The 15,491-nt window shown below is 42.0% G+C and overlaps 1 protein-coding gene across 1 annotated transcript; it reads right to left on the reverse strand.

Moving 5' to 3' along the window:
* Positions 1-8,876: 8,876 nt before the first annotated feature.
* Positions 8,877-14,735, reverse strand: LOC115684672 (uncharacterized oxidoreductase At4g09670-like). Its single transcript, XM_030609508.2, has 2 exons — positions 14,200-14,735; positions 8,877-9,764 (listed from the first exon to the last, which is right to left on the reverse strand). Exons 1-2 carry the CDS (start codon positions 14,659-14,661, stop codon positions 9,144-9,146), a joined length of 1,083 nt encoding a protein of 360 aa, XP_030465368.1. The 5' UTR covers positions 14,662-14,735; the 3' UTR covers positions 8,877-9,143.
* Between the last annotated feature and the right edge of the window lie 756 nt (positions 14,736-15,491).

The following is a 15,491-nucleotide window of genomic DNA, read 5'->3' on the forward strand; positions in this document are numbered from 1 at the left end:
TCAACCATCGGCTCTGATACCATTTGTTGGGGAATGCGCAGTAAAAGCCCGATACCTTCACCTTGGGAGATCGCCAAGAGAGAACTCAAGTCCGAGTCCGTCAACATATCCAGTTGGACCCACCTTTACTCAAAAACTTAAGCCGATGAGTTATGAGCCAACTAGGATATATTAACTGCTCAACACCACATCAATTATCCGATGTGGGACTTCTCTAACACAACTCACACGTGTATCTCAACAGGTTCCTTCGTGGGTGTGTAGACGCTGCACAGAGAAGACTCAAAAAGTTGAACAGAGGACTTCTTGGATGCACAAAGGAGTTAATTTACTTTTTTAATTTGATTTGAAGTTTTATCTACATAACATATACACGTGAAGAGCTTAAGGTAAGTTAAATAGGTGAGTAAGGGTTTTTCTAGATTTGGTTAAATAATAATATGTTTTGGTTATGTGAGTCGGGTATGAGTCATTAAATTTACATTGCATGGAAATAGGTCGGACCATTTTCGATCCAACCCACCCATTTGATGGCCCTAACCTTTAGGGATGTGCAAAGGAATCAGTAACCGCCCGGAACCGGATTGTACCGGCTCGAAAGTAGCGGTTCTCGTCGGGATTGGACCGGCCTGAAACCGGCGATTCTCGTGGGGATCGGTCTAGTTCCCGGTTCTAATTTACTAGAATCAGTGAGTACCCGTCCAGTTCTCGATTTTAGGCGTGGAACCGCCCACTCGGACCGGATCGATAATATATATATAAGAAAAATTATAACAAACAAAAGAAAAAATTTTAAAGAAAAATGAAAATCCTAAAATCCCTAATCTGAAGCTCAACACCTATCAACTGAGTGATCATCTTGTCTTACTCTCACATTGTCTGAGTCGTCTCTCTATCTCTTACTCATGATCTTGACTCTCAAGCTTAACGTCCATCGACTCTCAACTCCCATCAACTCATAGCCGCGCCTCCGGCCGTTCATCACCTCCCTCTCTCGCTCTCGGTCACCTCCATATGCGTGAAGCTTGGTGAGACCGATTCCATAGACCCATCCGGGAACCGGACCGACAGTCCGGTTCCCAATTCTAATTTTTCGGAACCGGTCCTTAGTGGGCGGTTCCCAGTTCCATGGTAGGAACTGCCCATCGAGACCATGCTCACCCTTACCCGCGGTACCCATGGGGACCAGTCCGGTTCACAGTTTTAATTTACTAGAATTGGTAAGTACCAATCAAGTTCCCAATTCCAAGCGTAAAACCACCCACCCGAATCGAACCGATATATATATATATATATATTAAAAGAGTTCAAGCTCACTTTCAGTGAAATTGAGTCTTTCTCACCTGCCTTTTGCCATTTACCCTATAATCCTACTAGCATCTCGTGGTCCTCAAAATAGAAACTAAAGGAAGAAAACCTAGCTTCATCTCACTCTCACCGTGAGAGTCTCACGCGGCCATGCCTTCAACTCTGTCGCTGCGTCGCAAACTCGCAATAGCCTCATGTCTCGCCTCCGACCCTCCCTTACATCTCGCATCTCGCATCAAGCTCTCACCTCACCTTTAACTCTGTCACTGAGTCGTGGACTCGCAACCAAGTGAAATTTTCTGCTTAAAGATACACATTCTTTTAGCTTATCGTTGCCTTTTGCTCTTGCTCTAGTTGTGACTCTGGGTGATTCTATGCTTACTTGAGCGTCTGTTAGCAGACAATTTCAAAGAATATGCTTGGTCACCATGTAATCTATAGGGATTGGGGACCGCTTCAGTTCCCAAGTAGATCCATGGAACCAACAAGCGATTCCTGATTTCAGGTGGGAATCGCCCATTTGAACCATACTCAGCCTTACTAACCTCAACTTAATATCAATGGTACGAATCAACTAAATGGCATCCTTCATTGTATCTTGTCGCGACCTAAAAAAAAATCCGATTTTCGATCTTAGGCTAATGGATTACTAGATCAATTAAATTAACTAACCTAGCTCGAGTTCTCCCAAACTCTACCAAATCGCAACTTAGGTCCAATTGTGAGCATGCAAATATTTTCAATGGGAGTCGCCACTAATCATTTAAGGTAGGTTGATTAGAAACCTAAATAAAATAGTGGGAGTACTATTTTATTTTTGCGAACTAGAAATTATAGATTCGGGGACTTGGTTACGCTAAATTTCTTAACGCCCTTTCGATACCAATTTCAGGAAAAATATTCAATTTAACAATTTTGAAAAGATTCTGACTTAAAGTTCAAAGGTGCAGAAATTTCTTTTTGATTTTCTTTTATTTAAATGAAAGATAACCTATATGTAATGACGTGCAAAAAAATTGACATGCGTTAATGCAATCTATCATGCAAACTATATGTCACGCGACGACGTGACCTATTTCTAATGACGGGCATATTATCTTTTGTTTTTTTTTTAATGAAATTCGGAATTAAAATGTCAATTATCTAAACATGCAATTTTAAACTAAAGAAATTAACCTATTCTAGAGTAATCTTTTTGGTATTTTTTTTATCGAAATTCGAAATTAAAATCCAGTAAAAAATATAACCGCTAAATCTTTCGAATTAAGTTTCGATCTGAAGCCTGACAGATCGATCCTAAAATTCGAAATACCCGCTATGGAAATAACTCTATCTAAAGCCTGATAGATAGATTTATTTCCACGTGTGCGGTTGCGGATTAGGAAATTTTCCTAATCGATCACATCTTGAAAGAAATTAGATATCTTAAATATCTTGGATATATTCAAAAGATTTTGAAAATTCTAAATTCTATCCAAATCTGAAAAGTAATAGATATCCAAGATTTCAAAAAAAAGAAATAAAATCCTAATTGAAATAATGCTTATTATTCGAATATGCAAAATTAGATATCAATAAGCACAAATTAGGCAACAAAATATTCGAATCAAATCGGGATAAGATAATTACCTGATTTGCAGATTTCTTTCCTAATTTGAATTTGCAGCAGATCGGGATTGCGGATCGGGATGGTGACCGGGGGGTGCGTCGGCAGCGGCGGCGCGATGTCGGGAGCGGCGGCGACTCGCGGCGGCGGCTCGCAGCGGTGACACGGCAGGGACAGCGACGCGGCGGGCGTCTCCGGGCAGCGGTGCAGCGCTGCGGGGACAGCGGCGGTGCAGCGAGCGGCGTCGGCGTCTCCGGGGTAACGGCGCGGCAGAGGCAGCGGCGCAGCGATGGTTGGCACGGTGGTGCGGGGAGGTTGCTGGTGTTGTGGCTCTGCTTGAAGGACACAGGATTGATCTCGGCTATGCAGGACCAGACACGTTGCTACCGCTTGACGAGGCACGTCCAAGGCTGTTTGTGGTGAGAATCATGCTAAAAAGAAATCTGCAAAAGACACCTAGAACAAAAAGATGTCATCTGGAATTTTAATGGCCCGTCGGTGTTACTGTGGTGGTGCAGCGCGGGATGCCCACGATCTGGACGACTCACGAAGAACAGCAACAGCAAAAGGGAATCGTCGGATTGAGGTAGCTGGTCGTCAGCGGCGCTTCGGGACAGCAGTGTCGTCGAGATAACAACAATGGCTCGTCGTCGCGGTTGGGTACAAGCATCGTGAATCGGGGATAGACGAGCGAGCAATTGACGTCGCAGTGGTGAAAATCAGAACAGCGGTTGTCTTCACGATCCAGCGCGGGTTCGTCGGCGCTGGTGCAATCAACAAAGGCGAGACTCTTCAACTGGGGGCATCACGGGTCAGCTGCAGAGAACCGCAATGTCGTCGCTGGAACAGGGAGCTCGGCTACGTTGGATTGTCGCCAAGGAAGCAGCACCGAGTTGTGGAGTTGGAGGAATTCGGTTGTGGCTATGAAGACGCACGCCCAAGAAAGGGGACGACTCTTCTCTTGTTTTCTCCTCTTTTGTGTGGAGTGAAGCCGTGAATGTCAATGTGTGTATGGCCGCCTCTCTTCACGATTTTCTTTTCCTCTCCCTGGTCGTGTGTCAGATCCTCCAAAAGAAAAAGCCCCCTTTTAATTATGACACATAATGATGTATTTATAATGTAAACCTAGATCAATTAGCCGGGCTTTCTAGTCCTAATGGGCTTAGGCTTGGGCTTAGGCTTTAATTATCATTTAATCTCAAGTGGGCTGAATTAATATGGGCTTTTATTTAATTAAGCATAATGGGCTAATTTAAGCTCAAATTAAGACAACCAAGCCCTTCTGACTTGTAATTTTCGGCCTTTGCCTTCCGAGTGAGCCGAGTCTCGTTCGATGTCCGAGCTCAATGTACATGACGAATTCTAAGCTCGCTTGCCACCGCCAATCCGATGCGGAATGCAATTAATCTATATGAACCTAAACTATATGCTATGCAATTTTAATATTTTTGTTTAGGGGTTAAAATTTAATCCCTAATTTTCTATGCAATTAACCACTAAATGATGCGCCGAAATTTAGGTGTCAACATATCTTTCAATAGGAAAATGCAAAAAGCTTTTAGCATTTTTCATCAATCAAATGGTGTGCAAACATATATTAGAAATTTCTGAGGGTAAAATGAGGAGGCCGACAAACTTATGACGCCTTAAAATCAAATATCATAGAAAACTCCAAGTCATGAAATCACATACATTTATTGATTAAAATATCTAATTCTACTTACTAAACCTTTTTTGTTATTGATAAACTACTTGTCGCAATCTCACCTCCCACGGTGCACCATCTAGGGGTTCGGCTAATGGATTACTAAGTCTAGGCCTAACTCAGGCGGGCTCCCCCAAGCTCATACCAATTCATAACTTATGGTTCAAGTTCTTAACATGCAAATGATTTTCAATTAGGAGTCGTCACTTATCAATTCACGGTGGGTCAATAAATAAAGTATAGGGACGAACCAGAGATTATGGATTTGGGGACTTGATTACGTTGGATTACTCTAACGCCCTTTCAGTATCTTTTCTTTTCATGAAAAATGTTTGGGCAGGCAGTTTGGATTGGTTTTATTATTTCCTAACATGTGGGGTGATCATACGGGTGCGCAGACCATCAAAATAACACTCAATAATCAAAGCATTAAATATATTGCAAGGAAGTAGGAATTTACTTACCTCAAGGCAACGCAAGTATCTGTATTGTTAGCTAAAAAATCACATCAAGAATCCTAATACGATTTATAATTAACAAGCAATTCCACTCAATGTATTTCTTTTGGGTTTTCTCTTGACTTATATGAAAACTTAACCTACATGTAATGACTAGCGAAGTATGTCATGCGATTAAGGGCCCGTTTGGCAAGTTGCCAAATAGTAAAAATTTATGTTATTTTGTTCCTAGAATTAGTTTGGGAACAGAAATCTGTTTGTTAAAATTTTTGTACTCAGGCACAAATTTGCAAAAAATTATTCCCAGAATTAGTTTTGGAACAGAATCGAGAAGCAAAAAAAAGTAGCTTCTTGATTTTGGGAACAAAAATCAGAATTAGAAAAGAAATTATTTTTTTTCTTCTTCTTCTTCTTTCCCGTTCTTTCTATTCTTCTTCTTCTTCATTCTCCGGCCACCGGTGACACAGGCTAGGGCCGGCGAGGGCGTCACGGCCCTTACCGGCGACACAGGCGAGGGCGATGGCAAAAATCCAGCCCTCACCTAGGCTGCAAGCCTCAAGGGTGGCCCTCGTCGGCTCGGGCGAGGGATGGAAAAGGCCGGCGAGAGCGACCCTCGCCCAGGCCACGAGGGTCCAACCCTCACCCTCGCTGGCGAGGACCGCGATGTCCTCGCCGGCCCTAGCCTGTGGCCAATCGCTGGCCATGGCCGAGAAGGAGGAGAAGAAAAAAAGAAAAGAAAAAAGAAAGAAAGAAATATTTAAAAATATTATTAATAAAAAGAAATTTTGTGCCATTACCAAACGTATTTATGCTCTTTTTTTATTCCAGGAATGGAAATTTTGAACCATTACCAAACGCTTTCAAATACTCAGAATCAGTTCCCAGGCACAGAATCAAAAAGAATCATTTCTAAGCAGAATCGTCGCCATGCGCACCCTAAGTAATCCTAACATGCAAGCTATATAACATGCAATTAATGAATCTAATTCTATATGATGGGCACAAGATATTTTTGTATTTTTTTTAATGAAAATTCGTAATTAAAATACCCTTATTTAAACTTGCAATTCAAACTAAGGAAAGAAACCTAATCTATTCTGAAACAATGTTTTTTGTATTTTTATTTAAATTCGAAATTGAAAGTTACAATAAATAAACTATCGAGATTAGAATAATATCAAACTTAAACTAAGAAATAAAACATTCTAAATCCTAATTTAAATTAGAAGATTATCCTATCTATCTAGAATAAATTAAAACATGCAAACTATCTATAACAATCAATTTAAATTATCTAATCTTTTTTTGGGATTTTCTTTATAAAATCAAACAAAGGATAACCACCACAATCGAATCAATCCACGCAATCCGCAAAATTTGTTTTATTATCTTTGAATCAGGAAAACGATATAAACCAACGAGCATATCCAAATAGTTGTAGATATTGATGGAAGGCTATTCGTTTAAATTTGGAAACAAAATAAAATCTATTATTGTATCCAAGTAGTTATGGATAGAATAAAGATTTCCCGTACCGCCGATTATCGTATCTCATGGTTGAGATCAAACAGTCGTTCAAGCACATTGTCAAGTTGGGAAAGTTTCCTAACTTAGGGTATTTTAAAATCTTGCGGATATGCCATGTATAACTCAAATATATCGATCGACCTGCCAAAGATAGCTAAATCACTCAAATTAGAAATTTAAATATTTGAAACAAATATGGGATAAGGATCCTTACCTAATTTGGGGATAGCTTCCAAATTTGGACTCGGCTCCGAATCGGGATCGCAAAACGCGGGACGATTGGCGACGATGGGCTGGCGGCAACGACGGTGATGCTCCGGCGTGATCCGATTAATATGCAAAACAAAGACACTTGCCGCGGCGATGGAGGGATGTGACGGCCACGACTGTGACAGAGGGCATCCGAACAAACCGGGGGTGGCATCGGACAGTGAGCTCACAGCCGTTCAAGTATAGCAGCAACGGGATCCGTCGATTGGTCTTCGCGGTGGTTCTCAGCCAATGTTGTCCGCGGGACCAATGATCGATCATGGGGGAAGACGGCGTCAACGCGGCTGGAGGCGTTGTGTCTAGGGGTGAGCGGTTCCCGGTACGATCCGGTCCAACCCAAGAACCGAGAACCGGACCGGAAGGACCGGTTCCCAGTTTCTAGGACTGGGGACCGGACTGGCTAATCTTGGGACCGTGTGATCGGATCGGACCATCGGTCCGGTCCGGTTTCAATGGGACCAATTGGTAAAGGCAAGAGGGAACCGGGAAGCATTTTCGGGACCAATATATGAAAGCATTTTTGGGTTGGTCCCATTGGAACCGAATAAAAATGAACTATCAAATGCTTCTTTTGTTATTTAAATATATATATTTAAAAAGTAAATAAATATATATATGAAAAAATTAGAAATATATATATTTATCGGTCCGATCATGTCGGTCCGGTTCTCACCCTAAAACCGGGAACCAGACCGCTTGGAAACCAGTTCCACTTTTAGGAACTAGGAATCGGACCAATATTCCCGAGGACCGAACCAAACCGATCGGTCCGGTCTGGTCCCGATTTGGGCGGTCCATCTTGTTCACCCCTGGTTGTGTCAGGGCTAGCAAGGAGAGCCGGGAGCCTCGACTCGGGATCAGTTGCGGCGGCGATTGTTGTCGGAGTCACGGATGGCAGCAACGGTGCAGATGCAGGGACGTGGTAGCTCGGGCTCGCCACAAGAAGCAACAACGGGCTTGCCGGGACAACAGTAGGGCAACAGCGGTGATGTCGTTGGCGCGGTTGGAAGCAACAGCAGATCACGTCGAGCGTCGAGAAGCGACGTCAGGGGCGACGACGGTGTCTCAGCGACGGTGGGACTCGCGGGCAGTAGCGATGGGCACGACATGCGCGGTGAGGCAGCGATTCAGCTAAAGCTGCGGTAGGCGTGGCCTAGTGATGTCGAGGGGCGGCAACGGCGGCTCGGCGTTGTCGAAGGGGAAGCAGCGACGTCGTAGGCTGGGCTCAGCACGGAAGGCAGCAGCGACGTGAACAACTGGGTCGTCTCACGGCCACAAGTCTGGCCATGAGAATGGAGCGGCAATGACGGCTGCCGGAGGCGCAGCGAGATAGGGGAGCGCGGCCGTTTAGTCTCGGCCAGGGGGGGAGCCAGCTACAAGGGACTTGGCTGGGCTCTCTCTCTCTCTCACTCTCACTATCACCTATCTCACTCATGTGTTCTGAAAATTCTCCTTCCTCTTTTTTTTATCAAGAGGTATAACGATGTATTTATAATGTAAATCTAGGTTAATTGGCTGGGCTTTGTAAGATGATGGGCCTTAGCCTAGTCTTTTCTATTTAACTTCTCAATGGATTGAACTATCTTGGGCTTTTCTATAATTGAAGTTTAATGGGCTGATTTAAGCTCAAATTAAAACAACTAAAGCCCGTTATGCCTTGTGATTTTCGGCCCCCCTTTCCCTCTTGTCTGGTCAAGTGTTGCTCGATGTGCGAGTTAGGTACGCGCAACCAATTTGAATTTATCTACCACCGCCGGTCCAATGCGAAATGCAAATTAAACTATATGGTTCTAAATTATATGCTATGCAATTTACTTTTGCTTAGGGATTAAAGATTAATCCCTACTTTTGTATGCAATAATTTTGAAAAGGTTAGCCAAAATTTAAGTATCAATACTACTGATTTGTTACAAAATAATCCACTAACCGCATGAATTAAGAGAGACGTGAGTCCATAATGATCTCCACAGGATGATGTGGAGAATAAATCATATACCATGAGTTTAATCCACACACTAAAATTTCATTCCTTAACTGCTAGATGCAGTTTTCTAATATAAAAAAGCAATAGAAATATTCTTCAATTGTCATGGTCCGTTGGACTTAATCCCAATATATTTATACACGGCTTTTTTTTTAATTATGAAATATTTCGAGCAACAAGTTTTCATTGATTAAGCCAACAACAACTCCTTCCTCCTTCAGAGAATCACCCCGACGGGAGTGAGTCAGGATCAAAGTACAAATGAATCCCCACGGGACAGAAGATTCAACCAACAACCTCAACGGGCTCAAATCCTCTCTCAATTGACAGCTTCACCGCATCGATCACCAGCTGAGTCTTCCTGCTGATGATCGGCCACTTCATCTCAGGCGGTGAACCTCCGGCTTTAATGGCACCGACCAAGCTGGAAAACTCTTTCACCATCAGAGCCTCTTGAGGCAGACTAGTACTGACTACATGCTCGGCCGGCTTGGGGACCCACCCGGTCACCAGCTCGTTGAACCATGATTCCGAAGCCACAGAGTACGACGCTTCGCTCTCTTGAAATGGGATGATGAAATCGTGGACGTGCAAAGTCCCCTTTGTTCCGACAGCGGTTATATCCATTGTCAAATGAGATAAGAACGAGCAATGGAAGGTCGCCACTTTTCCATCTTCCCAGTATAGAGAAGCCCCACAGGATAAGATGACCCCTGCCTTATTGAAAACGGGCCCGCGCAAGGCCGTCACAGTCTTAGGCAACTCATAATCGTTGCCCAACAGAATGGACCGGATGCAGTACCAGCCAGCATCACCGAGTGCGCCAAGAGCATCGAGATCTGGCTTAACACGAATGTCGTTCTCCAGAAAATCAGGATCAGCAGCAAAAGTGAAACAGGTGTGCATCTGCAAGACCAAGGAAAACCATCTTCAAGATAATAGGAAACCCATTATCTAGACCAACTGGTATAAATTAGTTGTTCAACGTGGGAAACCTCTGGCCCATAACAGAAGACGGGAAACTATACATACCATTTATTATTGGATACAGAATCACAATTCACAGATTCAATACAGTAACTTAAACAATTCAACATCCACATTATAGACTCCTGGACAAATTGAGGCTTCAAAATTTCAAAAGCGAAAACCCCACAGGGTGCAAACCAACTTGTGAAATAATTAGAAGAATAAGATCCAAGAGAAGAGTGCACCAAAGATACTTTCCGCATGACCATGAAAACCAAGCATCTACCTTGAAATTCTGTAAAATCTACACAAACACACTACCTCTTTTATCTCCTTTCAAAACCTTCAAGGACAAAAAGGATCTCACTGGAGAAATGCTCTTTTATATTTGGGAGGGAGGAAGTTGCCAAAGGTTTATTCTGAACATGACAAAAATGCTAAGACACTAAATGAAAAGGCAAAAGACATGCATCACCTACATAGCACTCAGGTAGGTAGCTACTGCATTCCAGAAAGCTCTAGATGTCTACTCACTCTAAAACACCTAAAACCACCAAACTTGCATCCATCTGTCTGGTTGCTCTCTAGTACTAAATATTATCAATTCACGACGATCCTCTCAAAGGTTACTTGATCCAAGCTCCTATCACTAAGATCTGCTTCAAGGAAGGGATTTTACAAAACTAGTCACGTGTGGCCCCTTAATTACCAAAAACAAAGAAAGGATGGGAGCCCCAAGGCTCTTCTCCACAAGCTTTTAGTATGCTTCCCAATTTGGTTGGTAACTAGATATTCTGCTGTACCCATTGCATCTCCATTTCATCTTATAAAGGGCAAGATTAAGGTTGTGAAAGTCTCAGAGTTCACACTATTCATACAGTAAAACATTAAACACACTAGATAATTCAAGGTTACCATTAAGCGATTCCGGCTTACCAGCTGAATCAGTCCCATAAATCAGACACTAAGATAATCAAAGAACTCGTTGTTCTTGGCATAGAGGAGCTATTACTGTTATTGGGATTCAAAAAGGAGACTTGAAAACTGCTAAAGATCAAAGAATATCATTTAACGAGGGTTAATCTACGACTTCCCAACTGATCTTGGGAAATGCACCTGAGCTACAACTCCTCATAGCAGGGGAGAAAAGAGTTCAATATTCAGCATCTTAATAGACGTTATAAGTTGACCAAAAAAAAATACACATGATGAGGCCAATATGTGTATAAGCGCATGTAGCCATGCGCACACGCAAATTATGTGTTTATATACCTGAAAAGCCCAATACCAGTATTGCCTGAACAATTTAGATAAGGAACACCTGCATATTACCAACAGTTCCTTTTGATCTTTTAATTCCATGGGAACTCTTCTTACCTCACCCAAAAAATAGGAAAATTATCCTCCTCCCAGGTAAGCTTACCAGATTTTTTTTTTCGGTTGAAGCTTACCAGATTTGACCATGAGATCCATAGCAAGTATCCTACGACATCAATATATCTCAATCTAGATCTCCAAAAAACTGCTTTGCACCACCAGAAAAATCATTGCAAATGACTTTCAACCATAGTCACCAGCTAGCCCATGTGTTAGACCAACGAAATACAGATTGTTCATATAACTCAATTTACAAACATGGGGTTTCTTTCCACATCACACCAAGCACACTATCTAACATATGTAAAGAGTATGCTGGTTAAGTCACTCCATTTTAATAATCCTTACAAGCTCGAATGTCCACATCACCTTGAAATTTTAATGTCAAGACTATCAAGTGGGCAAGTTTCTGACATCAAGCTATACAGCCCTTGAAAAGAACCAGATACAGCAATTCACTGCAGGATACCCAAGTGCATCTTTGAAATTCATCTTACTGGGATTATCCCCGCAATTTATCAGCAAAACCCCGAAGGCCGGTTCTATATCCTATCTTCCAGACTATTTCTATATTGTTCATGCAAAAGGTCTCAAATACATAAATACATAATTATTCCATAGTCCGGTGGAATGAACAATAGAAGAGACTTCGGCAGGAATTCTTCAGGTTTTCTTCATCTGATATTCCAAAAAATTAAGGTGAAACATAATAAAATTTCCTGAGCATATAATGAGAACTCTAGTACATGAGATACCACTTATTGCCACTACAAGGAGCTAACTTTTCAAATAATCAAGCATCCACCAAAACCACCATGAGAATACTTATTACAGAACTGTATAGTGTCTAAGGTGCACATAACAACAAATGTCTCGTAATAACTGACGAAAGTACTCCGCAAAATGTCAACATTCTTTCTTCTCTATATTCAATAATGAGATTTGCAAACTGTTGTCTTTATTTGAGATCATGACTATAACACCATGTCTATTATGTCATATCAAAACTATACTTCAAATCTATTCAAAGCATACTACGTTAATAAACCAGCTTTACCAATCACTTGCCAAGTATGACGTAACATCTAAAAATTTAAAAGATCGAATAAATTTTGAGGATCCTGTTCCTAACCAACTTTACAAGAGAATGCATGAAAAGAGAAACCATGCCACCACAATACTGCAGTGTTTTCATAAAATCCCTTCTCAGTTGTTTGGAAAGATAACACAGGACCATAGAGAGATCATTTCGCCAACCCCAAACTTCAGATTTTTCATCACGCCGCCTTTTAATAGCAACTTCCATCAGCACTAACTAGTGACCATGATTTGAGAATTAGAAACCAATTTACTGTAATTTGCAAAGCATTCCTAGAGACAAACAGAGATTTCCACAGCAGATCCTAGATTGCATACCGGAAGTGTTCTATTCCCTTAACATAGCTCTACTCTTTCCTTTTTTCCCTTTTACTAAGAATAAGGTGCACCCTGACCGATGCCACTAGATGTGTCAATCCTCGAATAATTACCATCTTGATGCAGGAGCATAATTCTAGCTTTACTATTTTTAAGCGTCTTCTTTTTTGCGTAGTCTTTTATTATGTTATCAGGTTAATATAAAGTTATGTGCCAGTCATGTGACTTTTACTGAGCTCCTACAGTTTAGGTTAGAAATTGCTATTTTAGATCAAAGGTTGAGATCGTCCTTCATCTGTAACTTTAGAATAAACTGGTATTTAAGTTTCTTTGTCATCAGCTTTTCATTCAACAAACATCATTGGTTTTTCATAAACCCTAGAACATATTTTCTCTGTCCAGCTTCTCAATTCAACTCTATTTTAGACCTGTTTTCGTTCTTTTCATTATCTTATCCCTCTTTGGCTATATCAATTGGTATAAGAGCCCCTTGTTAGGATGTTTTTGCCCACATCAATTTGGTACCAGGGCAGAAAAGGTCCTACCTTGCAATTAGGGTTTTGTTTTGGCATGATGGTTGGACGTGGAAGAGGTCACATAAGAGGCAACCAAACCCATCAAACAGAGATGGTTTAGATGCGACGTATGATTGGAAACTTGTGGCGGAGTGTACAGGCTTTGCAGCGACAGGAACCTTTGGAAGCCCATATGGAGAATCCGGAAGGCGACCGCTACTTCTATCACCCTACTTCTAAAGACAGATAGCATCCCTTGGACATGCCGGAAGGTGGTCTTAAGGCTGATGGCGATAATGGATTTCCTGAAAATCCCTTTCATGATGCCGGACCCATAAATAATGCTGTAGGAGGTGGATTGGAAGGGTGATTGGGTTATACCTTAGATCTTAATGAAGAAACCTATCCTAGGAGACTTCGAAGATCAAACCACCAGAGTTAAGTGGGATGATGAAGAAGTCATACAAATAGTTGCTTGGGATGACTATAATGATCAAGAAAAAATTGAAATTTTGTCACGTGGGTAGGGTGATAAATTGCAACTCCTTGAAGATTCAAGTGAAAATGAAGAGGATTCTCTTGAAGAGTTTCTTCATGAGACATAAACAAGCGTCACGGAAGAAGATCAGCAAGCATGTGGAGGAGATGCTAGCCACTATATAGTTGAAGAGAGTATTTTTCATGTTGATGATTGATCTTGCTATTCCTATCAATGTTCCACTGAAATTATCAATTGGCAAGCTTTCATGAAGCAAGATACCTTCAATTGTTTTGGTGACATATGCATATATTAATGATGATTGGAAGGAATTCGCTATATCTTATTATTCAACCCGAAAATTGGTTTCGAGTTTTTTGTCAAATCGGAGAAGCAGGAACCATAACATCCATAGCAAATCGTTGTGGAAAATGTTGGATAAATTAGCTATCAAAGCAACAGATACATGGGTGTTTGGAGTGGAGATGAAGAAGATAGATAGCCAGTCAGTTAGGTTTTTTTTCCCTACGCCACATCTTTTAGAGATGGCCCAAAAGCCTTCTCGTCAGAGAGACAAGAATGTTACCGCTGTGAGTTTCCCAAAAGCCTTCTCGTCAGAGACGAACTCCTTCATCTTCGCCGTCCTGGGGTGATGCATCCACATCGTCCCGTCCATGAACTGGACGCCGTTCGCGACGCAAGCCTCCACGATCCCATCGAACTCGGCGGCGTTCACGGCCACCGGCTTCTCCAGGAGCAGGTGCTTCTTCTTGCTGGCGGCCAGGACGGCCCACTTGGCGTGGAGGCTGGTGGGGAGGGGCACGTACACGGCATCGACCTCCGGGTCGTCGAGGACGGCGTCGTAGGAGCCGTAGGCCCGCGTCCCCGGGGGGAAGCCGTTGTCGGCGGCGAACCTGACGGCCTTCTCGGCGGAGCGGCTGCCGACGGCGACGATGGTGGCGTTGGGGGCGAGGGTGATGGCCCGGCCGACCTTCCTCGCGATCTCGGCGCAGCCCAGGATCCCGAACTTGACCACCGTCTCCGACATTCTTCTTCTTCTTCGCGTCCTGTCGGAGAGAGGGAGAGAGAGACCGAGAGTGGGAGGGTGGGATGCTAATTTGAGCTGCTATTGCATTGCATTCAATTTATATATAAAAAAAAAATTTAATACCACCAAAAATTATAAATTGATACGCTTGTAATAAATTTACTCTCCATTAATTTTCGTTAAATTTCACCGTTAAATTGCTGAGTTGATGAAACGTGTCAATCGACGGATATACCAGTTTAGATTTTACCCCTCTATTTGTCACAAATTTACCAACGGAATATATTTGCCACAAGTGTATCAATTTGAGATTTTTTATAATCAAAAAATTAATTCGGGATAAATTTATCATAAGCATATTAATTTTTTATTTTTGATAATCAAAAAATTAATTTAGATAAATTTATCATAAATATATTAATTTGAGAATTTTTCGTGATATTAATACAAAAAAAAATACTTAATTGAAAATGCAACCGGTTATCATTTTCCTCTTTTTTATCCTCATTTGCCCGCGGGGGATAGAGCTGTTGTCGTTTGACTCATTTGGGATTCGGATAATATACCGGCATAAATAGTTAACCCGGAAATCACAGAACATTTCCATTTTGTTTTATTAGGAGGCCGGCAGGAGGGGAATTCTTTATTGGGCAGGTCGAGATCTTGATCAATGATTGATTGAGTGGGAGATTCACTTCTCCCCTTTTTCTTTCTTATACTGCTAATACTGCGCGAATATACCAGCTCCTTCCCCTTTAATGGTGGTCAATTTTCTTTCCCCCATGCCGACCAAATTTTACTCAACCTTGTTGCTCTTGATAAGCTACCAG

This window comes from Syzygium oleosum, unplaced genomic scaffold (assembly GCF_021117445.2).
Source record: "Syzygium oleosum isolate NSW1041296 unplaced genomic scaffold, Sole_v2.1 Sole_v2.02, whole genome shotgun sequence".
NCBI classification, from domain to species: domain Eukaryota; kingdom Viridiplantae; phylum Streptophyta; class Magnoliopsida; order Myrtales; family Myrtaceae; genus Syzygium; species Syzygium oleosum.

What these genes read in the sequence shown, in the direction of transcription:
- LOC115684672 (XM_030609508.2), bottom strand. Translation starts at nt 14,661, where the DNA reads ATGTCGGAGACGGTGGTCAAGTTCGGGATCCTGGGCTGCGCCGAGATC. An exon ending in CTTTTGGGAAACTCACAGCG is followed by an intron (nt 9,765 to 14,199) that starts GTAACATTCTTG and finishes TTGGTCTTGCAG; the next exon opens with ATGCACACCTGTTTCACTTT.